The sequence below is a fragment of the Clavispora lusitaniae genome, assembly GCF_014636115.1.
Source record: "Clavispora lusitaniae strain FDAARGOS_655 chromosome Unknown tig00000078_pilon, whole genome shotgun sequence".
Classification (NCBI taxonomy): Eukaryota; Fungi; Ascomycota; class Pichiomycetes; order Serinales; family Metschnikowiaceae; genus Clavispora; species Clavispora lusitaniae.
In genome coordinates this window covers 726383-753192 of record NW_027093977.1, presented here as the reverse complement: position 1 = coordinate 753192, position 26810 = coordinate 726383, and the positions used below count along the sequence as shown (strand labels likewise).

General features: G+C 41.0%; 15 protein-coding genes across 15 annotated transcripts; 9 read left to right on the top strand and 6 right to left on the bottom strand. All coding sequences in view use genetic code 12, as the record gives it.

Annotated features, from left to right (window-relative positions):
* Positions 1–353: 353 nt before the first annotated feature.
* PBS2 (mitogen-activated protein kinase kinase) lies at positions 354–2096 on the top strand (the record flags this gene model as incomplete). The annotated part of the gene is made up of 1 exon (XM_002616442.1): positions 354–2096. The coding sequence occupies one exon, from the start codon at positions 354–356 to the stop codon at positions 2094–2096; it is 1743 nt and encodes a 580-aa protein (XP_002616488.1).
* A 445-nt stretch (positions 2097–2541) lies between these two features.
* ARC35 (Arc35p) lies at positions 2542–3567 on the top strand (the record flags this gene model as incomplete). Its single annotated transcript, XM_002616443.1, has 1 exon — positions 2542–3567. One exon carries the CDS (start codon positions 2542–2544, stop codon positions 3565–3567), a length of 1026 nt encoding a protein of 341 aa, XP_002616489.1.
* A 143-nt stretch (positions 3568–3710) lies between these two features.
* Positions 3711–4241, bottom strand: FOB63_002506 (mitochondrial 37S ribosomal protein uS12m; the record flags this gene model as incomplete). The annotated part of the gene is made up of 1 exon (XM_002616444.1): positions 3711–4241. One exon carries the CDS (start codon positions 4239–4241, stop codon positions 3711–3713), a length of 531 nt encoding a protein of 176 aa, XP_002616490.1.
* A 330-nt stretch (positions 4242–4571) lies between these two features.
* Positions 4572–4925, top strand: ACP1 (Acp1p; the record flags this gene model as incomplete). Its single annotated transcript, XM_002616445.1, has 1 exon — positions 4572–4925. One exon carries the CDS (start codon positions 4572–4574, stop codon positions 4923–4925), a length of 354 nt encoding a protein of 117 aa, XP_002616491.1.
* Positions 4926–5210: 285 nt separating this feature from the next.
* FOB63_002504 (ubiquinol--cytochrome-c reductase subunit 10) lies at positions 5211–5542 on the top strand (the record flags this gene model as incomplete). The annotated part of the gene is made up of 2 exons (XM_066102243.1): positions 5211–5219; positions 5321–5542. The coding sequence occupies 2 exons, from the start codon at positions 5211–5213 to the stop codon at positions 5540–5542; spliced, it is 231 nt and encodes a 76-aa protein (XP_065958391.1).
* A 74-nt stretch (positions 5543–5616) lies between these two features.
* On the bottom strand, positions 5617–8156 carry RTT101 (cullin; the record flags this gene model as incomplete). The annotated part of the gene is made up of 2 exons (XM_002616446.2): positions 5617–7979; positions 8141–8156. 2 exons carry the CDS (start codon positions 8154–8156, stop codon positions 5617–5619), a joined length of 2379 nt encoding a protein of 792 aa, XP_002616492.2.
* On the top strand, positions 8003–8704 carry FOB63_002502 (uncharacterized protein; the record flags this gene model as incomplete). Its single annotated transcript, XM_002616447.2, has 1 exon — positions 8003–8704. The coding sequence occupies one exon, from the start codon at positions 8003–8005 to the stop codon at positions 8702–8704; it is 702 nt and encodes a 233-aa protein (XP_002616493.2).
* A 146-nt stretch (positions 8705–8850) lies between these two features.
* On the bottom strand, positions 8851–10647 carry RGD1 (Rgd1p; the record flags this gene model as incomplete). Its single annotated transcript, XM_002616448.2, has 1 exon — positions 8851–10647. One exon carries the CDS (start codon positions 10645–10647, stop codon positions 8851–8853), a length of 1797 nt encoding a protein of 598 aa, XP_002616494.2.
* A 332-nt stretch (positions 10648–10979) lies between these two features.
* CHS7 (Chs7p) lies at positions 10980–11903 on the bottom strand (the record flags this gene model as incomplete). Its single annotated transcript, XM_002616449.1, has 1 exon — positions 10980–11903. The coding sequence occupies one exon, from the start codon at positions 11901–11903 to the stop codon at positions 10980–10982; it is 924 nt and encodes a 307-aa protein (XP_002616495.1).
* Positions 11904–12164: 261 nt separating this feature from the next.
* Positions 12165–13796, bottom strand: MDM34 (ERMES complex subunit; the record flags this gene model as incomplete). The annotated part of the gene is made up of 1 exon (XM_002616450.1): positions 12165–13796. The coding sequence occupies one exon, from the start codon at positions 13794–13796 to the stop codon at positions 12165–12167; it is 1632 nt and encodes a 543-aa protein (XP_002616496.1).
* Positions 13797–14582: 786 nt separating this feature from the next.
* Positions 14583–15074, top strand: FOB63_002498 (glutathione peroxidase; the record flags this gene model as incomplete). Its single annotated transcript, XM_066102242.1, has 1 exon — positions 14583–15074. The coding sequence occupies one exon, from the start codon at positions 14583–14585 to the stop codon at positions 15072–15074; it is 492 nt and encodes a 163-aa protein (XP_065958390.1).
* A 59-nt stretch (positions 15075–15133) lies between these two features.
* On the bottom strand, positions 15134–18287 carry Smarca5 (chromatin-remodeling ATPase; the record flags this gene model as incomplete). The annotated part of the gene is made up of 2 exons (XM_002616451.2): positions 15134–18169; positions 18231–18287. The coding sequence occupies 2 exons, from the start codon at positions 18285–18287 to the stop codon at positions 15134–15136; spliced, it is 3093 nt and encodes a 1030-aa protein (XP_002616497.2).
* A 723-nt stretch (positions 18288–19010) lies between these two features.
* Positions 19011–20090, top strand: FOB63_002496 (uncharacterized protein; the record flags this gene model as incomplete). Its single annotated transcript, XM_002616453.1, has 1 exon — positions 19011–20090. One exon carries the CDS (start codon positions 19011–19013, stop codon positions 20088–20090), a length of 1080 nt encoding a protein of 359 aa, XP_002616499.1.
* A 366-nt stretch (positions 20091–20456) lies between these two features.
* Positions 20457–22439, top strand: YVC1 (Yvc1p; the record flags this gene model as incomplete). The annotated part of the gene is made up of 1 exon (XM_002616454.1): positions 20457–22439. One exon carries the CDS (start codon positions 20457–20459, stop codon positions 22437–22439), a length of 1983 nt encoding a protein of 660 aa, XP_002616500.1.
* Positions 22440–22715: 276 nt separating this feature from the next.
* FOB63_002494 (uncharacterized protein) lies at positions 22716–26372 on the top strand (the record flags this gene model as incomplete). Its single annotated transcript, XM_002616455.1, has 1 exon — positions 22716–26372. The coding sequence occupies one exon, from the start codon at positions 22716–22718 to the stop codon at positions 26370–26372; it is 3657 nt and encodes a 1218-aa protein (XP_002616501.1).
* Positions 26373–26810: the final 438 nt, after the last annotated feature.

Sequence of the window (26810 nt, the reverse complement as noted above, 5' to 3'; positions counted from 1 at the left end):
CGAGGGTCTTGACAACTTCTTTCGCATTTTTGATTCTAAGCGTGCGGGTCGCAAGCGTTTCTCCCTCACTTTTCTTCTTCGACATCTACAGTTGAGAACAAGACTGAAAATCCTGTGGCATCATCGCAACAGTTTCCGTTCATTTTTTTCTACCTCCTTTTGTCTCACAGGCTCCCATTGTTTCGTGTGTTTCTTTTTGCCGATTGTATGGCCTAGAGAACAGATCACTTTCAAATTCACGTTCACGCGAACTACCACAAGAAAAAGACCGCTTAAAACAGCTTGTCAATTTCTTTGTTGAATTGTACTTGCTCTGGCATCTCATTCTCTCTCGTCAGCATCGCCATATCATCATGGGTGAAGAAAGAGATGTTTCTGATACCACCTCCCGATTTGATCGGCTAGGAATTAGTTCTCCCCGCCTGGGATCGCTAGAGGGGACCCATTCACCACCTATATCTACTGCCCATGGCCAGTTGAGCAGTGATATTCAAGCCCGCATAATGGCCTTTCAACAGAAACGTCAAAACATTCCTCTAAAAGAACCGCCAAGCAAGCCTCTTCCACCTCTTCCCAATGCACCTATAAGATCATCATCGGCAGTTGAATCCGTGAAGCAGCCTTTGCTAGCATCTCCTCTGATGGAAGCACTGACCCCAACTTCTCAAGGCTCTCCTCAAAATGTTACTCCTACTTCCACTCAGCAACAGGGTTTGTCAAAAAAACCATCCTTGTCACAAAGACGGGGAATGAAACTTAACATGAATGATTTGCTGGGCCAAAATTCAGATGCAGCACCTTCCACTGGCGTAGAGCTTGCCCGTCGACTCTCGGAGAGAAAGCGCCCAGACATGAAATTGAATTTAAATGACCAAGGCAGTGGCATCTCTAGTGCGCCAGTTACAGCTGCTGAAAAGGCACAAGGGAAATCTATCGATGACGAACCTAAGTTGCAAGGACTTTTTGCGAATTACTCCAAATACGTGGATATTAAGTCAGGGTCGCTTAATTTCGCCGGAAAAGCATCATTGCATTCTGAAGGCGTTAATTTTTCTTCCGGTTCATCCTTCCACATCTCTTTAGATGAATTACAATTTATTGAGGAGTTGGGCCGTGGAAATTACGGAACAGTGTCAAAAGTTTTGCATAAACCTACAGGAGTTTTAATGGCAATGAAAGAAGTCAGACTTGAGCTTGAGGAAAACAAATTTACTCAAATCTTAATGGAATTGGAGGTTTTGCACAAGTGTAATTCGCCATATATCGTTGACTTTTATGGCGCTTTCTTTGTCGAAGGTGCTGTTTACATGTGCATGGAATACATGGATGGCGGGTCTCTTGACAAAGTCTATGGCGATGGCGTTCATGACGAAGCATGTCTCGCTTATATCACTGAATGTGTCATCAGGGGCTTGAAGGAGTTGAAGGACAAACATAATATTATTCATAGAGATGTGAAGCCAACCAATATTTTAGTGAACACCATGGGAAAAGTCAAGTTGTGTGATTTTGGTGTCAGCGGGAATTTGGTTGCTTCGTTGGCGAAAACTAATATTGGGTGCCAGTCCTACATGGCCCCTGAACGAATCAAGACTTTGAACCCTGACGATGCAACATATTCAGTGCAGTCCGACATTTGGTCCTTGGGATTAACAATTTTGGAGATCGCAGCAGGTTGTTATCCCTATCCGCCTGAAACATATGACAATATTTTTCTGCAACTTAGTGCCATTGTGGATGGTGAGCCACCGAAATTAGATGATTCTATTTTTTCCAAAGAAGCCCAAATGTTTGTCAAATCCTGTTTAAACAAGAACCCCGCATTACGTCCTCATTATGATGTGCTTTTGAAATCACCGTGGTTAACACGGTACAGAGATATCGACCCGCACATGGGTGACTTTGTCAAAGAAGGGTTGAAGAGGGCCAAAGAAGAAACAGGCGAAGCCAGATCAACCAAACCAGCAACAGGTAATGTTGCCGTTGCTGGTGCCGCGTTCTCTGGAAGAGAAAATGTGCAAAGCTTACTCAAGAATAAGGTGGCTGCACCTGCTTTACACAGGGGTGGTTTGCACAACCAGAGATTGCGCCGGTAGCATCATCGATATTTTGCCTAAACCCAACTCAAAGTCATTCCAACATGAAAAAGGCAAGCTACAACCGCATTTGCCTTGTTCATATCACACTCCTTTACAACCTTGTATTATATACACATTTTCACAATACAATGTATTTTACACTGAGTGGACTCCTTAAGAGTATCATAGACTCTCGTAAAAAAAAACAAAAAAAACGTTGCCCTCTGTTACTTTTACAGGATTGTAACTCTCCTACTAATGCATCGATATCGAGAAAACTGTTACAAATGTATTCTTTTTTAACTGCATGAACACTTTAGAACCCTCTTATTAATATCAAAGGCTCACCACCAAGCCACTTTCATGAATAGATGATTATGTGCAGGCTTACGCACTGGTGTAAACTTAGGAGTAAAAGTGTCCAGTACAAGTCATTCGATTGCCTGTGATTGATACTCTAATCATGTTACAAATTGAAAAGAATAACCTTTTGATTGAAAAGACCTTAACGGAGAGAATCTTTCCGAGTGCAGATGCTCCATTGAAATCTTTAGACAGAATCATCAGTGATTTTGATTTTACCAATTACCATATTTCCACCTTCCCAGACGATAAGGAAATTTTGTTAATCTCCATATTCTTGCAATGTTGGGATGACTTGATCAAGTATGGCGTGTCGGAATACTTGAAGTCCAAGTACTCGAAATACTCAGAATACTTGACCATTTTGGGTCCATCGGACATTGAAGTTGGATATAATTATTCGTTTGCGTTGAACACCAAAACTTTGAAGGAAGCGCCAGAAGAAACGAAAAACGAATTGATCAACGAATTATCATTGTTGAAGAGACATTCCATTGCTTCCGCATTTGAGACTGCTTTTGGACGTTATGATGAACTATCACAAGAATACTCAAACACAAACACATACTCTGAAGAGGTGCAGGCTGAGTTGGCAAAGGAGCCAATTTTGGTCGTAAAGTTCCGTGGAGAAGAAGAATGTATCTACATTAAGCCATCATTTGATAGAGTAACTGTGATCTTCTCAACCATATTTAAGGATGAAACAGACAAAATATTTGGAAAAGTTTTCTTGCAAGAATTCGTTGATGCAAGAAAAAGATCAGTGCAGACTGCACCACAAGTGTTGTACACACATAAGGAGGCGCCATTGGATATCCAGAGCGTAGTTAAGACTCGCCAGGATAACGAAAACAAGGGTTACGTCACCTTTGTGTTATTCCCTAGGCATTTAGCCAGAGGTGACAGCAGAGAAAACTGTATTTCCCACATTCAATTCTTCAGAAATTACTTTCACTATCACATCAAATGTGCGAAGGCATACATGCATTCGAGAATGAGATTCAGAGTCAAGGAGTTTTTGAAAGTGTTGAACAGGGCGAAGCCGGAGAATGTAGATGACGATGGAAAAGCAGTTGAAAACAGGAAAACCGCCAGTGGCAGAAGGTTTGAAGCTGGACGTGCTTGATTTGTTTTCCATTTCTCTTCATAAAAATGCTACGCATGGGAGTTTGAACAATGCATTCGCACCGTATCTAGAAACTCAATGAACAAAATTACAGAATCTGAAGAAAGCCCATGGTTAAGTTATGTACAAGTTGCTTGGACTAATTACTCCTTTGCCTTTTTCACACCGTATTTGGATCTTGACGTAGATCTGTTGGCAACTCCAGCCAAATCATATGCGCCTCTAACTAGTCTATACTTCACACCCGGTAAATCTTGGACTCTGCCGCCTCTCACCAAAACGACATGATGCTCTTGTAAATTATGTCCTTCACCTGGAATCAAACATGAAACGACATTGCCGTTAGTCAATCTCACTCTGCAACACTTTCTTTGAGCAGAGTTGGGCTTCTTTGGCTTAACAATCATGACTCTCAAAACAACACCCTTCTTGAAAGGATTTGTTTCTAAATGCGGAGCTTTAGAAACATATGGTTTCACTGGCTTAACATGCTTTCCGCTCTTGATTTGATTCAATGTGGCATATCTTTTTTGATTAAGCATGCTTGGGGTGTTTGAAGCATTCAATGATATATTTGAACGGATGGAAGAAAAATAGGTGGTCACAGGCTGAGGTTTTCCAATGATACCACGGGCCGTGAGCCCAAGTCTTGCACCAAAAAGTGATCTTAGCATGTTGATCAAGTCTTGCAAACACTACTGAATGTGAAAACGAGAAGTTGAAAAAAAGGCGAAAACTGCACACAACACGAATCCATTCTGTCCCCACAGCTTAAAATTGGAACAGTTTGAATGGTTGGTCGTCCCTTAGAAAAGTATCAATTGGAAGGAGAAAATACAAGAGTTTGATTTCTACAATCGAGACAGCTAGAAAGATTGTGTTTCTTTATCCAACGCCTAATGCAGAACATGGTAGTGTACATACCATATTTGGGCTACCACTAAAATCGTTCCCAATTTGTTGCGTACAATACTAGATTAGTCTATTCACTTCCACAACTCGATATGTTTAGAGCTGTTGCTAGCAGATGCTTGAAGACTGCCGTTCTTCCACAACGTTTACCAGCGGCAAGATTCCAAGCTGTCCGTTTCTACGCCGGTTTCCCCGCCTTAACGAGAGATCTCGCTAAAGAAAGAGTTATCGAATTATTGGAGGGCTACGACAAGGTTGCTGGAAAAGAAATCACAGAATCCTCTTCTTTTGTGCAAGATTTGAACTTGGACTCCTTGGATGTCGTCGAAGTCGTCATGGAAGTTGAACATGAGTTCAACATCCAGATTCCAGACCACGAGGCCGACACATTGAAGACGGTTGGCCAAACTATTGACTACATTGTTTCCCAACCAGATGCTTGTTAAATTATTTAAGGGTTTATCGCATGCTTGGCGACAAATTGGGCACTGTATAATTTTCTTTGATCAACAAATAAACGATCTAGATTTCGAGACAATATCTAGCTACTGCGTGTTTAATTTTGATACGCAATTACGCCTAGTTGCTTAGATTAGTGGGTTAGAAGAGTAAGAAACTTCTGGATCAATTCCCATATGGGTTAGATGGTTCATACACGTGACCAGATTCTGTCCAATTATTGCGCGGTAAAATCAACCCAAAGAAAACTTCTTGGTCAAACACCTATCATTATGGTTTCTGTATGTCAATGTCGCTACAGGGTAAAAGAAAGGGAGCATTGACACGCCTAATATGTTTTGTTTCTTTTGCCTCCTCGATATGTGTATACTAACAGTTTTAGTACATTAGAGGTCCAGCCTACAAAGTCGCCAAGTCGGGTATCAACTTCTCTGCTGTTAAGGCATACACTGGAGACTTGATCTTCTGGGGTGTTGCCGGTGCCGGTGCTGTTGCCACTTTCACCGACGGCGTTCCATTGTTCAAGAACACTTTCTACACCAAGATTCCTTACTTCGGTGAACACTGGGTTTACAACCCAGACCCAGAAGATGTCCCAGTCTAAGTTATGGCATTTAAAAGGCGTTTTACGTTTCTACATATTCTAAATGATAATATCATATATTGATCTTGTTCTACTCAGGGAACGTAGACCAATGTAACGCCATCAGCGTCTCTCCGGATATACTCGTTGGAGATCAAATATTCGATACCTTCCTTCACCGTGTGCACCAGTAAACTAGTGCCTCTTTGTTCCATGGTGTGCAATACATTTGCTAAGAGTTCAGCGTAGAGAATGCTCTTGCTTTGCTTCATGGTCCGCACAAGTGCCGCTCTAACTTCTGGATCCCTGTTCTTCTCAATTACTTTCGAAAAGTCATCCGTAGCGTCAATCTCTCTTTCTCGCGTCATTGGAACGCGAGTTCTCGCATTCTTCAACTCTGCCGAGCGGTTAAATATCACAACGTCTCCTCTTAGTATTAATATGGGACATCTTTCTGTTGTGAAAGAAGACAAAACCTTCTTCAATTGACGTTCCTCCATCTTTGTGCGCATCTTTAATTCATTGTAGTGAATCTCATCGACATCTTCAAAGAGCATCAATACAGACGCCTGAAGCAAATTTATGCTGAGTTCTTTCTGACCCGAATCAAACTCTACCAATAGCACAATCTGATGGAGCAGAAAATTTGTCCAATCAAGCTTATGAAACTTATGTTTTTCCCCTTGTTCTTCGTACTTGCATGAAAACTCTCCCAATGCTTGGCTGAGTATATTAGGCAATGCGATATCGCATCCAGAGCCAGGAATTTCAGGCCAGAATTTTTTTTCCAACACCATTGCATTGAATTCTACCCCAGGTAAACAATCTATAGGGGTTGGATTGTAAAGCGATCTAGAAGTTTCAACATCTCGGAACATTGCACGGAGATTCGAGCCTTCATCCCCCTCTCCAACCACGCCCAAAATTGCCTCCAGTAATTTTCTTTCGAGAGCTAAGTTGAAAGATCTTCCCAAAAGCATTCTTTTAGACAAATCGCGCTCATAAATGAGCATGAAATCAGCCTTATACGTTATTAATTTGAACACCGTAACCACTTCCTTCTCGAATTGGGCAAAGGAGTTAACATCCTTCGTCTTCCGAGACTGCTTAAAGAAGTTATCACAGTACTTAGAGAGTTGAAGAAGGACATAGTTATTGTAATCCTTGTTGGCCAATGCCTTGCTCTGAGCATTCCTGGACTCGAAGCCAATAGCATCATCATTTAAACATTCAGTAGCAAGTTTGTTCAAATTGTCAAATGAAGCAACTAACTCTGGGATAAGGGAACTATTCTTAAGTTTCGACTCTCGGATAGTTGACTCAATATCATTGCGAACAAAACAACCCCACGCATAGACGAATGTGCGACACGAGTCGACCGCATAGTCATCCATTGATGATTGACAGAGATTCCATAAGGTTTTCAAGTATTCAATATTTTGAGGTTGAATCATATATGTTAAGGAAATATCTAGCACTTGACTAAAGTCCTGAAATATCAATTCCCACTTTAACTTTTTCAAGATGTTCATAACAACCTGTTCAGATAAACCACATCCTATTAGAAAGGAAGACTCGGCCGACAATGCATCAAGTGCCACTCTTAAGTAATCATTTCCTTCCTCAATCCAAGTAGACTTTAGCTGCTTGTAATTTGGCAAAAGTATTTTCTCAAGGCCTGAGCCGCCAAGAATCTCCCCTTTGAAATCCAAGCGTGCTATGGTACCAACAAATGAATTTGCCAACTCGTTCAAGTCTCTAATATCATCCACATTCGTACTTCTGGATAGGATATGGATTTTCCTTAGTAGAATGACAATCTTTTTGCGTATCAAACTATCTTCATTGTAAATTATTTGAAGTGAGAACTGAATGATACCAAACTCAAGTATTGTATGCTTTTTCGGATGATGCAAGAGGTATGATCTGTTCATGAAGAGAAGAAGTTGTTCCAACAACTCGAGACACTTGGTCCAAGATTCAACACATTTGTTGAACGATGTGATGCAGTCACAATAAGACTCATCAACATTAGTTAGACTCTCGAAGGTTGCTTGAACCTCTGGTACAACTTCGGATACCAAACGTTCTTGTATAGCATTGAATACGAAATCAGCCAAGTGAGCCTGTTCGGAGTGCTTATAAATGGAAAGCAATTCCACAGATTTGTATATGGAGGAGAACGACCGAGAGACAGGCTCGTTATTAAGGACTGAAATTATAATGTTATGCACGTCAGAACGTACAGCATCTAACTTGGTCTTCATGTCATCTCCACCAAGAACACGTTCCAGTCGCAACTTCTTTCGTGATTTGTTGACCTGAGAGGAAGATGGATAGTTTGGTGACCCCAGTCGCAAATGTGATATAGTATCTTCATCCAAACGGGGACTGTCTTCAAAATCCGGGTATGGAGTAGAAGTCATGTGGATAGCCGTGAATCTAAGCCAATGTATGCCTCTTTATCTTCCCTAAATTTGTATGCACAATCAGCACCGAAATCCATTTTATCTCTTGAAAACATTCATAGAATACCACAGAAGCTGTCAAATGAGTAAATCAACAAAAGATGAAACGAAACTTCCAATAACAGACTATAAGCACTTAGTTTCAGTCTACAAAAAAAGCGGTGCATTTGACAAGCAGAGAAAACTCCTATTAGAAAATTTCAAACAGTCCCAAACTCATAAGAACTTATTACTCAAGCTAAAGCTAATGGTTGAGAACAAAATCAAGAATGATCCCTCCATATTACTCAAGAACAAAGGGAAAATGGCGGCTTTGATTCAAGGAGAGATTATTGGGAATGCCAAAGGGAGCAGTATTTTGAGTATAGTGGATAAGGACATCCAAGAAAAAATCATTGATTCCGCCGAATTTCATGACAGTTTGAAAGCTGAAGTTAAAGATATTAAGCGTAAATGTGAAGGAATTAGCGACGAAGAATATGCAATCATACTAGCGGAGGAGGAGAAATTGAAAAAGGAAGAATCTGAAAAGAAAGAAAAAGAGCAAGCTGAACGAGAAGTGGCCTACAAGAATAACTTCAAAGTGAAACACCTCTCAGCTCCACATAAGATCGCAAAGCCTCCTCGTTTCCATTTCAACACTTCTCATGATGGCGATGGATATGGAAGGGATAGGGAGAAACCTTACGGTCCAGGTAGAGGACTAATGTATTGATGGAAGGAATAAGTTACGGTTTTGGTGATGTCCATGAAATAAGTAGTAATAGTAATAAGAGTAAGAATAATAATAGAAATGATAATAATAATAATAATAATAATAATAATAACATAAGAAAACTATGAGCATCCAAATATGTGTCATTACTCATCCTGATCAAAAATTTCGTTTGCAATAAGCATCAACTCCTCTACCACCTTGCTCTTGTAACTCAAGTCCTGGGGAGACATGGAATCATCATTCAAAAGTGCAGGTCCCCAAATTATTGCCAAAGATTTTGCATTCATCCTGTTTTCATCTTGATGCTCTGCAACTTTATTGAGGTGAAACATCAATGCTCTTAATGTAAAGTAAGCACCATCAGGAAGATTATAAACCAAATGATGCAATTTTTTAGCGATGAATGTTTCATCAGATGATTTGACTGTGTCAATGAATGAGCGGACATACTCTCGCGTCAACAAAGGCTCCGGGAGACTTGCGAAGTACACCTTCAATAGCGATGCCGCGCAGTATATATCCGCGTCAAGGACGTTATCTGGGTCGATATTGTTGCCAATTAACAAATAATTGGCAAAATTTGAATCAATTGCATCTTTCAACAGCTGTACAGTGGTCTTATTACCACTCGTTCTATAAATTCCTTCAATATTCAAACCATAATTCTCTATCACGTCAATACATCTCTTCACCACCAATGGAACATTGTCAATGCCAGCGTATTGTATAACATCTTCTATTGACACGCCAAAAGTAGGTTGTGGGTTTTTGGCCACTTGGCTCAATGACCTAGGTCCGTTTAACTCAGCATGATTCCCAGGATCCAAGGAGCTATACGCATAGCCCGAAGCATCAAATTGAGAGCCATTGGGCGATCTAGAAAGCATATCAGCAGGCTTATCATTTTCACCTTGAGGTGAAAGAGCAGCAGAGACATTCATGTGGTTATTCTTCGTAGAGTTTGCATTGGAAAAGAATGGTTTTGTCGGCTTTTGCTGTTTGGCGAAGGATGGGTGAGTGACATACTCAACAGGGATTAACGATCTGTTAACAGGAGTCTTTGAGTTCTTTTGAATATAATCAAACAAATCAAGCTCATTGTCAATACTGGAAACGATGTTTTTCATTGATTGTTTCTCAGCCTGCAATGGAGACACCAAAACACCGGAATTCATTATAAGTGTTTCAGTCCACGTCGCAAACTTCTGCAACTGAACATTCATAGCAATGTCCATTTCCAAGATCAAGTTCATTAATTTCTTTGTGTTTGTGGGTCTATGGATCATGAGCATCTCATCCCTTAATTTTTTGCATGCATTGACCTTCAGCCTGTAATCCTGATCTGCCAAGTCCACCTTTCGTTGTAATTCATCCTCTTGTTGTTCAGCTGTTTTATTTTTCAAAAAAGACTTCTTTTGTGGGTCTGATGATTTAATTTTCTCCAAGTCATCGCACAAATGATAGTATTTTTGCTTTGCCTTCTCAGCTAGAGCTACAGAGTCTGCGCAGTCTCTTTCCTTCCTTTTGCATTCTTCCTTGATTGATTTCCTTGTTCTTGAGACTGTACCAACCAATGATACGAGTTCTTCATTCATGACATTCAAAGCCTTAACATATGAAGACCCTACCCCATAAAGTTTTTCATCGAATTCAATCACTTGATCTAACTTGTTGCTGAACACATCATGCTTGACATTTTTGTTTTTGTAAGTAGCTCGAATGTTCATGGCTGATTTTTTCAATTGACCGTAATGTTCGTCTTCAATCATGGCTCTCTTCTTAACATATTTGGCAATCTCATCACCTGTGTTTATCGATTGTTTTAGACGGGCCAAGAGAACATCTAATGATCCATCGCTATTCAAAAAGCTCTTGACAGATTCTTGCTCTAAAAGTTTGGCGCTCTCTGTTTGTGGAGTCGCAGGATTAGCTGGTGCCATCTTGATAGAAATGTCAGTTGTTAACCCTTCAGATTCGTTTGTGATGTTTACCTGAGCGTTAGATCACCGCTTGCATAAAAGTCTAGGACCCGTGACTAGAGCGCGAATGTTGGCCGCAGCAGAAAAAGATGACCAATATGTAAAACAGACCAAAATGCGACATTAAGATTCTCTAAATATAGTAGAACTATACCATCGGTCCGACATGATGCATATATCAAAATGATTTTTTTTTTATTCCCATATATAAGTTTGTAAGCGATCAACTAAAGTGTCCCTCATCAACAACAGGCCACGTTCCCGTTTGTTGATATTTTGTCGAAATAACTTACCTAGTAAAAAGTGCTTCCCCTTTTCTCTGTGTCTCCGAATGCCGAAATGCCGTGCTCCACGTTTGCAACGGAAAACTCTAAATCTTCAGCTGTGATCATATCCCAAAACTTGTAGACCATCATCACGGCGAACAAATTGCAAAGGGACCCAAAGAACAAACCATCCACATAGTGTGTAGTTCCTTCACAAATCTGCTGGCTGAACACGTAAACCAAAATTTGGCTCACAATGAAAAAGAAAGAGAAGAGCACAATGGCTCCCAAGTACCAAAGCAGATCCAATGCAACGAAAACTAAAATCAACTGCGACACAACGTACACTGCTAAGATGACGGCGTTCATGACATAGCTGACAGCGAACAACGCCAGTGTTTTGGTGTCTTCCAGCAGCAAGTCCCATGACTTCAATGATACAATGGCAACAATAAAATTAATAGCAAACCAGATAGCGCAAACCGCTCTCATGGACCAAAGAGACTTCTTAGAGCCGTCTTCCCAAAACTGAAAGCAGACAATACCATTGAACAAGAGGGCTATGCATACAGATGAAGCAAACCCAAGTTGAAGAGCAACAAAGTACGCGTAACTTGCAGAGGATGGAGGCGAGACACCACAATCTACCACGAGAGAGCTGATGACGAGCGCGATGTATAAGTAAAAAAATGTCAACATTTCTGTTCTTCCAATGGCTGTATACTTTGCACGGACGTTGAAAATGATAATAAGGCCGACGATGATGGCACCAAAGTGAATGAAAGCATTACCGATCTGAAAGATCATTGTGTTGGCCAATTCCACCAGTCTGGCATAGCATACTGGAACGATACCTCTTGAAAACCCAGAAGAATGATGGGCAGCATTAACAACAGCACATATCGGGAAGCTTGTTTTCTCACATATGCTCTCGAAATTTCCAAATGTCATGGTTGAAACAGCTTCGGGTAAAGAGAATGCCCCAAATAGAAGAAAAAAACCTAGCCTGTGCGCAAATCGCTTCACGCAGGGACACCTGCCTATTCCAGTTTATTGTATTTACTACACTATAAATACACTAACATAATTTAATCACCTAAATAAAATCATCAATCGTATAAAAAAGTCATAATCAAATAAATAGTATAATCGTAACAGAGACATTGACATGCGCAAATGCGCAGAAAGTTATGGAAAGTTTGTCGTACCCACTCAGGCACGCGAGAGCTGGTGGTATGGCGGAGGAGGAAGCTCAAACGGCGTGATCAGCGGATCATTATGAGAAAAGGCTTTATTCTCATTGTGCATTGCCTCTTTCAGAGTCCCGTTGTTGAAGCCACCATTGAGCTTCTCGTTGATTTGGCTAACATCAATCCGGTTCATGGATTTTTTAACTTTTACCTTCACATCGTGACTATGAACGCTCTTTTGCCCGCTGAGGTCATTTCTCAAAGGGGAGGCAGATGGAGCGCATCCACTTGCGATTTGGAAAAAGTTGTTTCCGAGGCCAACGCTACCAACGAAGGAGGAGTTTGAGTTCATTGGAGAAGAACACTTGTACCCCTCAGTATACACGACATTCCTTAGTGGTGGACGAGTGTCGGTGAAAACTTTCAACGGAGTAGGTTGTTCAATGTGATTGTGTTGGTCATCTGACAAAACGGTTGAAACATCAGATAGTGTGTCACAATACTCGGTAGCGCATCTGGACATGTTGATAGAGTTCAAAGTGGATTCATCCACATTCTGCATATCCACCTTCTTTTGGCGCATGCCTTTACCAAGTTTGATAGTTCTTCTTTTCGCCGGCTTATGATCATTACTGCCAGACTTGAAGTTTTTAGATTGAATGCTAGAGATTTCCTGAAGAATTTCATCCACTTTCTTGAAATCTTCATTTGCAATAAGCCCAACAGGAATGGAGTTGTAGCTTGATGAAACGCCCGAAAAGCCAGAATATTCTTGCAATCCCATATTGGTATACAAGCAACTAGCTAGGTTGGGGTTTAAGTTTTTGTTAAACTTCTCCAAATGATTTCTTTGGACAATTCTTTTAAGCTTAGGAACATTCAACTTGAGCGTCTCCCTCGATGAGTATATCTTCGCAAGTTTTTGAAGGTTACCAGGTGAAACGTTCTCAACTTCTAAAGACTCCAAAGCATTCAGATAAACATTGTTGCTCAAATGGTCTTTTAGGTTATCAATGATATCATTGGTATTGTTAGATGATGTGTACTTCAACGAGACTTTGTGGAGCAAAGTCGGTAATGTTTCCCTGAATAAGTCTCGAATCTGGTTTTCAATTTGATTTTGCAAAAATGTAGCCAAAACTTGAACGGTATCGAAAGTCGAAGAAACCTTAATGGAGTCCAAAGGATCGTTCCTGAAAACCATAGTAAGGCCTTTAGATTTAGAAAAGACGATAATACCTATACCTGAGATCTTGATATCGCTCAATTTTAAATCCAAAGGAATGTTGAATGCGTCCAGTGAAAGTAGAAAGTCAGGTGTCACAAATGGACTAGACGCCAGTATCTCCTTCTCCAAAGAGTTATCACTGTAGATCTTGAGAGGATTGGCCTGGACTTTTGTATGGAGAGTAAGATGAAAATCTCCGTTGTAATCAATTTTGAAAATGCCTCTAAACCGATCTCTATCAAGTTCTCCAATCTCAAGTATTTCGAAGCGTGGTGCAATTTTACCAAAGTTAAGATCCTTGATAGTTATATCCGATGCCAAAATGTTTGGCCGCTTGCCAGAATTTAACGCTTCTGTGAGCAACTCGACTGTCCAGCTCCGTAAAGAGTCTGTTTCTAAGGAGTTCCAATTCACGTTAAAAGACATTGTTATGCTGGAGTGGCTTCTTTAAAAGGATAAAAGGCTAGGAAGATGTGATGAGGGAACTGAAGGTCGAAAGGGGATCCTTCACTTTGTTGTTATAATCTCCGTGAAGTGGGGAAGTGACACAAATTCCGAGTCTCACTAGACTAAAGGGAAAAAGTGGCAGAGACAGCAGTAAGTCGCAAGAAAGTATATAGACAAAATGCCAATGCACTTCAACGGTGGCTGTTAAACTTCCAGGTCTTTAAGCGTGACCAGAATGATTTAAAGATGAGGAAGAAACAAAAATGTTTTACGCAAAAGTGCGGGTGCGAAATCGTGTGATCGAAGTGGCTGAAAACGGCGAATACCGGAACAAGGCCGCGATCCCATATTTCTTGCATTGTTCCTATGAATACAATCTATACTATCGTGTGCCATTGGAACTTTGCTCCACATTGTAACTAGAAAGTCCACAGTACCCTAGTATGCCTTATTCAATAGTTTCCATTTCAAGCCTGAGTCTTCAACACAATCGGATTCCTTAGCCGAATTAGAAGCAGAAAGGAATTCAAGTTGCAAAAAATTATATTTCTGAAAAATACGTGAAATTACAAATAGTGTTAAGTCTTCGGTGAAAAGAACTATGCACGTTTGATTAGAGGACTGGTGGGTGTAATCCCCGAAGGTAATGACACATATGGTGTACGGATGTTATGTGCTACACCAGCTCAGTGTACCGTATTTGCCTATACTATTCCACGTTTATAAACTAGCAGCGACCAGAAACTGTCTTTTATTCCCCAGCAAATGGAAGATTTCTATTCCCTTTCTGCGCTTAATTGCCATGGAGAACCATTTTCATTTGAGAAACTACGAGGCAAAGTTGTGCTAATAGTTAACGTTGCATCACTATGTGGTTTTACTCCGCAGTACTCGGACTTACAAGATCTTTACAAGAAATACCATGAACAAGGTTTTGAGATCCTAGCGTTTCCATGCAACCAATTTGGTGGTCAAGAGCCAGCAGCTAATGGAAACATACAGAACTTTGTTCGGGATCGTTTTGGCGTCACGTTTTCTATGATGTCAAAAGTTATCGTCAACGGCGACGATACACATCCAGTTTATCGTTTCTTGAAGGATAGAAAAAAAGGAGCATTGGGTTTCAAAGGAATCCGGTGGAATTTTGAAAAATTTTTAATAGACAAGGACGGACAGGTGGTTTACAGGTTTGGCTCTGCTGTTAAGCCTTCAAAACTAGAACCAATCATTTCCGAATTGCTACATAGAACACCCTAAACCTCAGGAATATGATGGCAAAATTTGTTTTTCTGTAAACATAACTGCTTTCAAATACTTCATTTGCTTCTAGCTTTCTTAGAGGTTGCTTTTGAGGACAGAGTTGAAGCCCGCTTTTTCGACCCCTCTTTCGAACCTTCCGTACTTTTCACGGCTGGCGCCTTGGGGTGTATCTCTTTTAACACACACGCGATAAGTGTGTTGCATCTCCTGGATAACTCTGCAGTCGTCCTTGACTGCAAGAAAAAATCAAGACGAAGTAGTGGACTTTTCCTAATCATGTCGCGTATTCTCTCATATAAATCGCCACGATCAAGCCCAAATCTGTACATCTGAACGAGTAAAAACCGATCTTCTTCGTCTGTGAATGTCCGCTTATTCGTAGCAGCAGGTGGATACTTCAAAACAAGCTCTTGAAGTGGGTATCTGTACAGTGATATTTTTCTGCGGAGACTCTCCTTCTGAATCTTAATTCTTGCAATCTTCTCTTCTCCTTGCTCGATTTGATTGATTAGTTTTTCGTATCCATCAATTTCTTCGTATCGGGTCCAAAAGGCTCGAGCGTAATCTCTCACTTCTTCCACCGTCTTATCTTCAAACTCAGCGGCGATTAATGAAATCGCATTTCTTCCGTACTTAGTACAGACCAGGATGAAATGAATGAAATCTTTTCTATTCCAGTTGTTGAAGCCTTGTGTCAACAACTCCTGCTTCAACTCCTTTTCTTCCTCCGTAAGTGGTCTTGAATTTTCAATCTCCTCTTGCTCCAATTTCTGCTCTAATTCACGCTCTGCCAAGTCTTTGGCAGTACCACTTCTTAAAGGAACGCTATAGTTGGTTTGTTTTTTATAGTAGTTTTTTTCCATTTCATATAACTCCATCAACTTTGGTGGGAAGAATTGGTGATCGTAAATGTTGAGTTGCTTTGGGGGTTTCGGGCCGCTTCTTGGTGTTGATCTGCTACCTGAGTTCAAAACGTCTTTATAATACATGTCAATCGAGTAATTCTCCTTCCGTTCTCTCTTACTAGGATTGATCCAGCCATGCCCTATATTGGTAATCGCTGTAGGTTCTTTCTTCTTGAAGTTTTCACCATTCCACTCGTACACAGACTCGTCGTTAGTGAAATTTTGAAGGGCATTCAAGTTCAAACTTGCATACTTCTCATTTAACTCTTTCGTTTTCTCTTCTGATTCTTTGAGCAATTCTTCAATGTCCATATCCGCATCAGTTTCTCCACTGTCATTGCTCTGGAAAATAGATGCTGCACCATGTTGGATCATATTCAATAATTCATCCTTAGATGCAGCTTTACTAGATTGTTGCGCATTAGAGTTTAGTCCTCCATTATTTCTTCCTTGCTGGATAACCAATTGGTCTAAACGTAACTTCTGTGTGGCCCTCTCTAGTACCTTCTCCTCAATAGCATTTTCAGTGATAAATCTGAACACCTTGACCTGCTTCGTTTGTCCAATTCTATGCGCTCTATCCATGGCCTGCAAGTCTGCTTGAGGATTCCAATCACTATCAAACAAAATGACAATATCGGCAGTAGTTAAGTTAATACCCAAACCTCCAGCTCTCGTTGTTAACAAGAACACAAATTTTGAAGATCCGGGCTTATTGTATTCATCAATTGCTTGAATTCTGTCAGCATGGTCAGTTTGCCCATCGATTCTGCAATATTCATAACTGCGGAACATACAGTAATCTTCAAGGATATCGAGAACTCTAGACATTTGGGAAAAAATTAATACCCTAGACCCTTCTTTCTGGAACTTTTTTAACAATTTATCCAAAATGATCATCTTCTGGGAATTGTAAACTAAATGTTCATCCGTTGTGTATGGCGGACCTGGCTCTGCACCTTCAAACAAGTACGGATGGTTGCAACATTTTCTCAATTGCATAACAATATTGAGCAATCTAGTTTTAGATTCCTTTTTGCCGTTTGCTCCATTAACAGCATCCAAGTCTTTTTCAAGAATCTTCTGATACCATTTGCGTTGCATGTCTGTCATTTTGACATACACATTCATTTCTTGCTTTGGCAAAAGAGATTTTTCAACATCGGATTTAATACGGCGCAATAAGAACGGCTTGAGCACCTTGTGTAACTGAGCTACCACTCCCCCATCACCCTGAGAAGTTTCTTCTTCTTCAGATGTAAACCATTGGTCGAAAGCATCACTATCGCCGAAAACATCTGGTAAAATAAAGTTGAGCAAAGCCCACAACTCGTGCAAGTTGTTTTGAAGGGGGGTTCCTGTAATCAAAAGCCTGTTTCTCGAGTGGAATAATCGAATGATCTGGGATAACATTGACTCTTCATTCTTTATTCTATGCGCTTCGTCTATCACAATGTATTGCCAAGCAAACTTTTTGAATGTTGATTTTTCACGGATAACAATTTCGTAGGATGCAACAACAACGTCAAAATCGCAGGATAATAATTTGTTCTGTATTAAGTGTTGTCTCTCATCTTTATCACCTTGCAACACAACCACGCGAACTTCTGGAGTCCACTTTGCAAACTCTCTTGCCCAATTATCCAAAGTAGACTTTGGAGTAATAACAATATGTGGACCCTTGACGTTCTTGAAGTATCTCAAGTAGCCTAGAAACGAGATAGTTTGCAAGGTTTTACCCAAACCCATCTCGTCGGCCAATATACCAGACAAGTTATTCTCATACAATGAAACTAGCCAGTTAAGGCCCTGAATTTGATAGGGACGAAGCTCTCCATGTATATATGCTGGACTTTCAGTGAATTCAACAATAGAAGGGGTGTCCTTTTCGTCATCCAAAAGCTCAGCATCTTCTTCACGTTCCGTCTTTCTTCTTCTATTTGCAGCATCTTTGGACTTCGATGCTTTTGGTTCTTTGCGGAGCTTTTCCATGATCTCGCCAAAGATGGGATCCTTCTTAGCTTTGGAATCAATAAAGTGCTGGAATACATCAGTGAGCCCCAATAAGTATTTGAACTTTTTCACAGTCTCATCAATATCAATCTTAGGCTTTGTATCTGGTGCAAAATAACTTACGCTTGTATCGTCAGATTGACCTGGTTTGCCGTTGCCGTTGAACTTTTCATCCTGTCTGATTAGTATACCATGATTCAATGAAAACAAAAGTTTTGTTGACAGTTATACGAACATTTGGCGAAGGAGTTGGGGTCTGATCGCTCGAATATAGAGCGTCCGTTGGTTCCATGATTTTTTGCCCTCGGAAGAAAACAGTCGCAAGAATTAGATTGACGTTGATGGACAGTCGCTTTTCCTCGCGTCGCGCGCCTGTAGCTATGGAGGAAAATGCAACTTAGCGCGAAGATAGAGAGAGGAACGGAGAACGCTCTTAGTTCGTAGGTAAAAGCTCAACTGCGGTAAAAAAAAATAAATAGATAATATTGGAGAGACAACTATTTTGCAAATGGCTAGGGCTTGATTTTACTTTCACTTGCAACTAGATTTCGACATGTCGTCCTCGTCCAGTCGACGGTGGTACGTGTACATTGTCACAATTCCATGCTTCCGTCTACTTCGTGATGGACGACGTTAAATATATGATAAGTGTTGTCAAGTCTTTCAGCAAGATATAGCAATATCTATGTGAGGCAGTATCAATATTTTCGCACCTGTGCAAGAGTATGGAATGAAATGTAGATGGGAACGTCTCAATATTAATGATTACGAAATGATGAACTTAACAATATGGTCGTTAGAAAATGAAAGAATTTTTTTTTTTTTTTTTTTTTTTGCTGTTACCTAAGGTCATGTCCAGGTTTTTGAAACTGTCGATGTTGTTACGTTTGGGTACATACTTCTGTTCTGGGGCTGTGCTTGATTTCTGTGATATTTGCCTGCATGACTTCCGTTATGATGATCTATATGCTCTTATCGCAATGTAAGTGGAACCACAAAAATGAACTGAAGTGGCATGGTTGGCACCATCGATGAGTCTGTTTGTGAGTACACGAAAACCTTCCCGTTGGTGGAGACCATCAGAAGGCAGAACCCAAATCTTTGTCCAATAACGGATACCAGGGGAACTCCTAAAGTACTCACCCGCAAAAGACCACAAGCACCAGATCCAGAATGGGAAGCACCCAGCTCTCCTCGAAGTACCCCAACTGATATAGGACCTTCTTGCAACCAACCGTATTGGAAGTTCCACCTTCTTCGCTTTGGTTCCACTATGTACCTTACCACAAACCCAACGCTAAAGCATCTCAATTGCAAATCGTTTCCTGGGTATCATATAACCCACACTTGCAGCACAGATGGCACTACCATGACATTTTCTGACCTCCATAGTGGAGAAGAGATCATTACCTTGAAACGAGAACCAAAAAAATCGAAGAATGTCGTCAGCTACGAAGTCAATAGGATGAGAAATCTAGAAGGTAACCTAGTGAAGATACCTGACCCTGAACAGACATTTAAAAACGAGGCAAGCAAAAAACGTCTATCGAAGTCTATGTCAGTAGAACATATGGGTGCGTCTCCTGTTAACTACGAAACTCTGTGTGGTGAATGGGGCACCTGGAACATTGGTTCTGTCCCCATATATACATCTTCCCGTCTTTCTCGGAAAGGCCCCAATATGATTGGAAAGCAAAATGTTTACTTTCACAACCTTTCAGTGGATCGCATCTCTTGGGGAGTTGGTGACATACCTCCTGTTGTAGCGATGTATCGCAATTGTGAAAGCAGTACTCGCAAAAGAATGGTGCAGACGATACACAGACTACGTCCAAGTGAATCTAAACAAGACTATAAAAGATCCACTCTGGTTGAAACGCCTTTAACAATGGATCCTGTTACTGATGTTAAATCATACTCCCGCGCTGGTGATGGTCTATATTGGAATAGGCACCCCAAAGATGATGAACCAGATCACAGATACAAACTCGGATGGCTTACTATTTACGAGAACACCGACTTATTCAAGAAACCGGGCATGTTCGATATAGTTGTGGCATTAACTGTTGCAGTATCGTGTGGGCGCAACACGTAATAAAAGTCTATTCAATATTTTCTAATTAATGTGCATTACCTCCAGTGGAACACGCGTTTTACTTGGCATCGAAGATTCTGTACGGATACTACCATCATTTGATTTCTGATCCCATTTTCACAGAGTTTCGCCTCTAGCCCGAAGAAGAAATTATTCGGTGAACATACTCCAGAGTAAGAACATCTGGGCAAGCTTGAGGAAGCAGCGCATTCATGAAATGTATTTTGAACTCAATTTCGAACAATTCGAAATGCAGGCTCGCATGAAAAGATATGCAGATGCTCCTGACGGAATATGCTTGCTCCTTAACTGAACAACAACAAAAAAAAAAAACGAAAGCACAAATCTAAACATAACATTTTGGAGATGGAAGAAGAGCAACCACTCATAGCCGGAATAACGATTCTGAAGGAAAGCTGTGCCAATGCTCGCCAAGTGTTTCGTATTGCACAGAATTTGAAGCTTTTGATTGATAAAATCATTCCTACAGTGTTTGAAGAGAAGGATATTACCTCATCACACTCCCCCATCTTAAACTCCAAAGTTATCGAGTTAGCTTATGCTGCAGCTGGTGGTAAAGGTGATGGTAAGGAAGGTACATCGTCTTACAAGTATAGGGCGGCATTGATCTTTGCACTCTTAAAAGTTACAGACTGGTACTGGCAACAGGCTGATTACGAGCTCTATGACAATGAGCTTTACTCTTTAAGGGCTGTCGCAGCTCAAGCGTTGGCTGCAGCGATCATTGAAAGGACTCTTGATGACGAATACTTATTTTTGGGAATGCTATGCCACAGGTACACGATTAGTCTTGATGGTGTTGAAAGTGAGCCTGTGAGTGCATTGGAGTTGGCAGTTGATATGCACTCTACTACAATCATCGGATCGTCTGGCTACCAAAGATGTATTAAATGGATCTGGCGAGGTTGGATAGTTCAATCTTCTACTGACCCGCATTCATATGTTCTTTACAAAGGTGTTTCGTCCTCGAAGATCAGAACCCATTTTGATCCAGAAAGAATCAAAACACCAGCGTATCAAAATATCTTGGAGATTTTTTTCAGTTTCATATACTTGGCGTTGTTCACTATCATTTTGAACACGCATCAAGTGACGACAACACCAATAGATTTTTTTGAGTTTTGTTTCTACGTGTTTACTTTGGGTTCTATCATTGATGAGGTCGTGAAACTTTACCATGTTGGCTGGAATTACGTTGGGTTTTGGAATGTGTTCAATGATACTATGTACGGTATTATCGTTGTTGCTATCACTTTCCGTTTCGTGTCTTTGAACCACCACGGCCCACTACGCGATCTGTACGATGAAATGAGCTTCAGAATCTTGTCTTGCGCTTCCCCTTTGATGTGGTCCAGACTCTTATTGTACTTGGATGCTCAACAATTCGTTGGCGCGATGATTGTGGTCATTAAGACGATGATGAAAGAATCGCTTTTGTTTTTTGTTCTTTTGGGCGTGATCATTCTTGGTTTCTTACAAGGATTTTTGGGTTTAGATGCGTCCGATGGAAAGAGTGAGGCGACAAAGCATATTTTCATTTCTTTACTCAAGGCTGTTGTTGGAGCATCTGGTTTTGAGGATGTTGAGGATTTGGTGCCACCGTATGCGTCCATCTTATACTACATCTACTCGTTTGCGCTTACTGTCATTTTGATGAACATTCTTATTGCCTTGTACTCAACTGCGTACGCTGCAATTGTTGAGAATGCTACTGACGAGTATTTTGCTCTCGTCGCTCAAAAAACTTTGAGATATGTGCGTGCTCCAGATACGGATCTATACGTTCCACCTTTTAACCTCATTGAGATTCTCTTCCTGCCCTTATGCTTTGTTTTGTCTAAAGAGAACTATAGAATTTTCAACCACTATGTGATGTTAGTCATTTACGCTCCAATGTTAGCGTATATCACTATGGATGAATTGAGAAATGCCAAAAGAATTCAATACAATCGATTCAAGGGTCTACCAGATGATGCAAACGAGATGAATACCGAGTGGGATATGACGGATGGGTATGACGCTGACCAGGCAGATTCCTCATGGGAAGGAATCCGCTCGAGAAACAGTGAGATTACAGAAGCCATCAGGGTTCAAAGACTCGCAGAAGCAGAGGACCCTGAGTTTTCCATCAATTTGAACCAATTCAAGACCGACATAGCCAAAGTAGCACAACCTGTGGCTAGGGCTAATGCACTTGGTCTTAAATGGGAGTTTTACGAAGTGTACCAAAAACTCGAGGAATTGACAGGTTTGGTTGAGACTGTTTTGAACGAAAACAAAAAGCTTAAGAAGGAGCTTTCAGAAACTTCTAAAGGACTGAAGGCTTAAGTGTGTAGACTATAAATATATCAGTCAAAAAGTATGCAAGGATGCGCATCTGTATTTTACACCAACGTAACTAAATCCATACCTCCTCATACATCACAAGAATTTTTCGGGCATTCAGAAAAAGAATCAAGAAATCATTTCTGTTCATACCTTAAATTGTGTGGTGTTCAAAAACCGTCCCCATAATAAAATTTTCAATCAAGACAATTGCTGGTGAAAAATCAAGGGGATTCAACAACATTCTTTCATCATCTCAATCATAAAGCGTTTGCGGAAATGGACAATCCGGAACTAAGTACCCAATTCAAGAATGGGGATGACGTCCATTTCGACTATTCAAAGGAGTCTAACCAAGAGGCTTATACGATACAAGAGAGCCTGACTGCGAGCAAGAAAAAGAAGAAAAAGAAGAAGAAGAAGAGCAGGAAGACCACGGATAACAATCCGCAATTCTCACTATCCAATGCAAGCCTAAACGATCCTGATGCCGATTATCCTCAGTCTCGAGTTATAAAGGTTGACTCCAATGGGGATGTTATCGTTGAAAGCCTAGAAGACGAATATCCTCCTGAATCCACTTTCAAAACGCTCTCGAACGAGAGACTTCAGTATCCAGCGCAAGATATACAGCTTTTCCACTTTAACAACGATGAGGAAAGAAATTTCTGGGAGAGTCTACCGGAAGAACAGCGACGTGACTTTTTCCAGATTGATAGCAATATGATCATGGATAGGCTAGTGCAAAAGCTGATACATGGAAATCATCATTCATCAGCCCATCATGAAGCTCACGGAACTTATAAATGTTCATGTCCGTATTGCGGAAGAAACAGACAGCATATTGGACTTGAATTGGAAAATTCCTATCGCGATGAACTTGATGATATCATGGATTATGTTCAAAGTGTGCGCAATCCAGAGGACCTTAGCCTTGGGATGTACTCACTAAAAAGAGCAATTCGCTTGCATGGACATGGGTCTTTGTCACCGCGTGGCGTTTCTGAAGAGTCCAGTCGCCTACTGAGTCCAGCTTTTGAAGAGGAACGAGAAATTTCTGAAATATCTCGAGAAGCCCAGGTCAAAAGTCCTCCGCTTAGTAGCCAAAGCGATGAGAACACTTTGAATACACTAAAATCACTCGACTCCAATGGGACGTCCAAGGGCTCTTTTCCATGGAACGAACAAGATGAAGAGATTCCAAATTATACAAGAATTATCAAACGATTATTGCCCACTCATCCTGAGCTTCAGTCGGCATTACCAACATATCTCAATCCATCATTTGTTGAGGAACGTGTGAAACAGGACATGGCGAATGGTATTGATGTTGTGAAAAGATCAGAACAGTATTTTCTAAATTTGCTTGCCCAATGCAAGGGCGATGAAAAATCGGAGAAGATACTTCAAATGATTCTTGATTATGGCCGTAACGGTCTGTCCGATATGAAGACGTCGTCGGAACTCCTCAGTAATTTTGCTGACCTAATCTTGCAAAACGAGGGTGGATCATTCGTTGATATGGTCGATTCTTTGACAGAAGCTGAACACCGATCATATAAAGTAGATGAGATAGATTCAGATGCAGAGGGTGCAGAGAATCACCACTACGCTTTGAGATTGCCTGAAGAGAAGGAGTATGGAGAAAATCTGCTACATAATCACTCCGAAACTACAGGGAACAATGATTCTCCATCCAACAATGATTCTCCATCCTTAAACAATATTCGTCAACAAAAAGACGCTTCAGAATCTGAAGACCACCTTGAAGACCGACAAAAACGAAGTGATGATATGTTGCAAACCATGACGACCGAGCACAGCCCCAAATATTCACACGGTCAACCACTACGTCACGACAGACGTGCTTATGACGACTACGAAGACGAGCATGAATGCCAACACGAATTTGCTGAAAGCAAACAAAGTCATGTCCAACATGAGCAAAACTTTGGCCATGAACATGAGTTAAACGATGAGATGCATGATCACATCAACGCCGGTGATTATGAACAAGATGAAGATAGTGACTTCGAAACTGAAGAGTCTCGAGATGCGCGCTTGGATGAAGTGCGCTGTTTCTTTTTGATTCAAGTTGTTCAGGTGATCAAGCAGAAGTTCTGGAAAGCATATCAGAAGAAGATATCTGAGGACCGGACACAAAAGTTTATCGAGGAGCTCGAAGCAGAAGAAAATGCCAAGAAGGAAAAAGAGCTCAAGAAAATGAAGCAGAAGGAGAAACAGAAAGAGAAAAAACGATTACAGCAACTTGCCAAGGAAGAAGAGAAAAGGAAGAAGGAGGCAGAAGATTTACAGAAAGCAGAGGAAGCTAAAAAGAAACAAGAGGAATTGCGGGCGGAGCAGTTACGTCGCAAAGAAGAACTTCGAATCAAGAAAGAAGAGGAGAAATTGAAAAAGATTGAGGCCCTTAGGAAAAAGGAAATTGAGCAACAAAAACGCCAAGAAGAGCATCGAAAGTCTGCTGCAGTATCTTCTAACATAGAAGATACTGAGAAGAAGGAAACAGCTGCTAAAGAGAAAAAGTCTATTCAAATTGGGAAAAGCCTGGGTTCCCATCCAGGGACACCTCAAGATGCAAGCGAAGTCGCAGCAGCAGATAACCAGAAGAAAGAAAGCACATCTGTTCATGAACAAACTCAGCAAAGTGATTCACAAGTAAACTCTACACCATCTTGTCAATCAAATTTGATATCTGCAATCTCTCAAACAACTCCATTATCTTCGTCCTTGAGGTTTGCAAGCAATCCAACGACCTTGGCACCAGACTTGGCTGTGTCTCCTGTTCAGAATCACTTGCTTGACCAGTTGTACCAAGCACGTCCACGTTCTGTATCCGGCACATCAGGTGTTCCCTCTCGTCCTTCGCCGCAACTATTTGCTGAGGGAAATTCAATGGTTGGCTCGATATACTCGCCAACCAAAAGAACTTCTCTCACCTCTCAACAAGACACTTCTTACAGTACATGGAATGCACTCAGAGGATCTGCCTCACTTCAAACTCAGCAGAATCCAGCGTTCTTTAGTCCCTTTCAAGGACAAGTTAATGGATCTAATGAATGGAGCTCGACGGATCCCTTTAGTGCTGTAAATGTCCAAAGTCAGACTATCAACTTGTCGAATCAAAATCTTTCCAACTCGAATATCGTGGGCCAAAGCATTCCTAACCACAACATTGGTGTATCGCCGCAGAATATACCATTTCATGATGGTGTGAACTTTCCAAACCAATTGCCAATTTCCTCGAATTCGGTATGGGCACCTGCTTATGGGCCTCGCAGTAATTCAATTTGGAATACTAGCACCAACAGTGGATCATTGTGGAGCAATAACAACGTCGGAAATGGACAGTTTTCACGTCTGTCTGACATTCCGTCCGAGTTGATTCTTGCCTCTACGATAGAAGCATACCAGGTTCTCCAAGCATCTAATCAAACTGTTTTTGGTATGGTACCGGCAACTTCCTTATTTCAAGTTGCGAAGTCACGGTTAGGCTCAGCGACATTAGGTATGGGCGAGTTCTTGGGATCATTGAGAGCTGGGGGTCAAAACCAATTTGATTTCGTCTATGACGATTTTGGTAATGTGACGCACATTAAGTTGGTTGCTACCGAAAGCCTTGTACAACCATTGGTTGGTCAGGCCTCTATTTCGCCTCAGCAATCGACTGTGCCCACCCAGCAGCAGCAGACGTTCCAGAATACTCTTCAACCCCAAGCGTCTCTCCAACCCCAAGCGTCTCTTCATCCGCAACAGTCACTCCAAGTGCAGCAGGTGCCTCCTCCGCAACAGGCTTTTCAATCTCTGGATATTCAGTCAGAAATAGATGCGCCGGCCTACAACTTGAATCTTTCTGGTTCTGTGCAAGGGGTAATCAACCATCTTGGACTTGACCAAACGAGGGACGAGATGTGGTAAGGCGCATATGAGTGGCACATAATATACCTTGGCAAGTGGAACTACATTTTTTACGAAGGATGTGTTGGTAGCATGTATTTTCAATCGATGGATGGTGACGAAAAGTAGTCGTTGAATGAAATGTGTAGTGTGTTACTGAACTAACAGTAATATTCCCTTTAAGGGTGCGTAGAGTCTATGGCATTCCAATTGTTTTTACTGTTTGGACGGGTAAGAATATTTTTCGGTACATAATCCAGATGGTATTCACAACGGCTTTGGTTATGTACTTTCTAATTATTACTTTTTTTCTTTTTCGTTTCAACTTGTCTCTTTAATAACTGCAATCCATCTGCTTGTTAATCCGAATTTCAGTCACATAATTAGTAGTTCTTCATGTTCTTCTGTCCTCCATATGTTCCTGTTAAAGTAGCTACATCAACACGCGCGAAAGCGAGA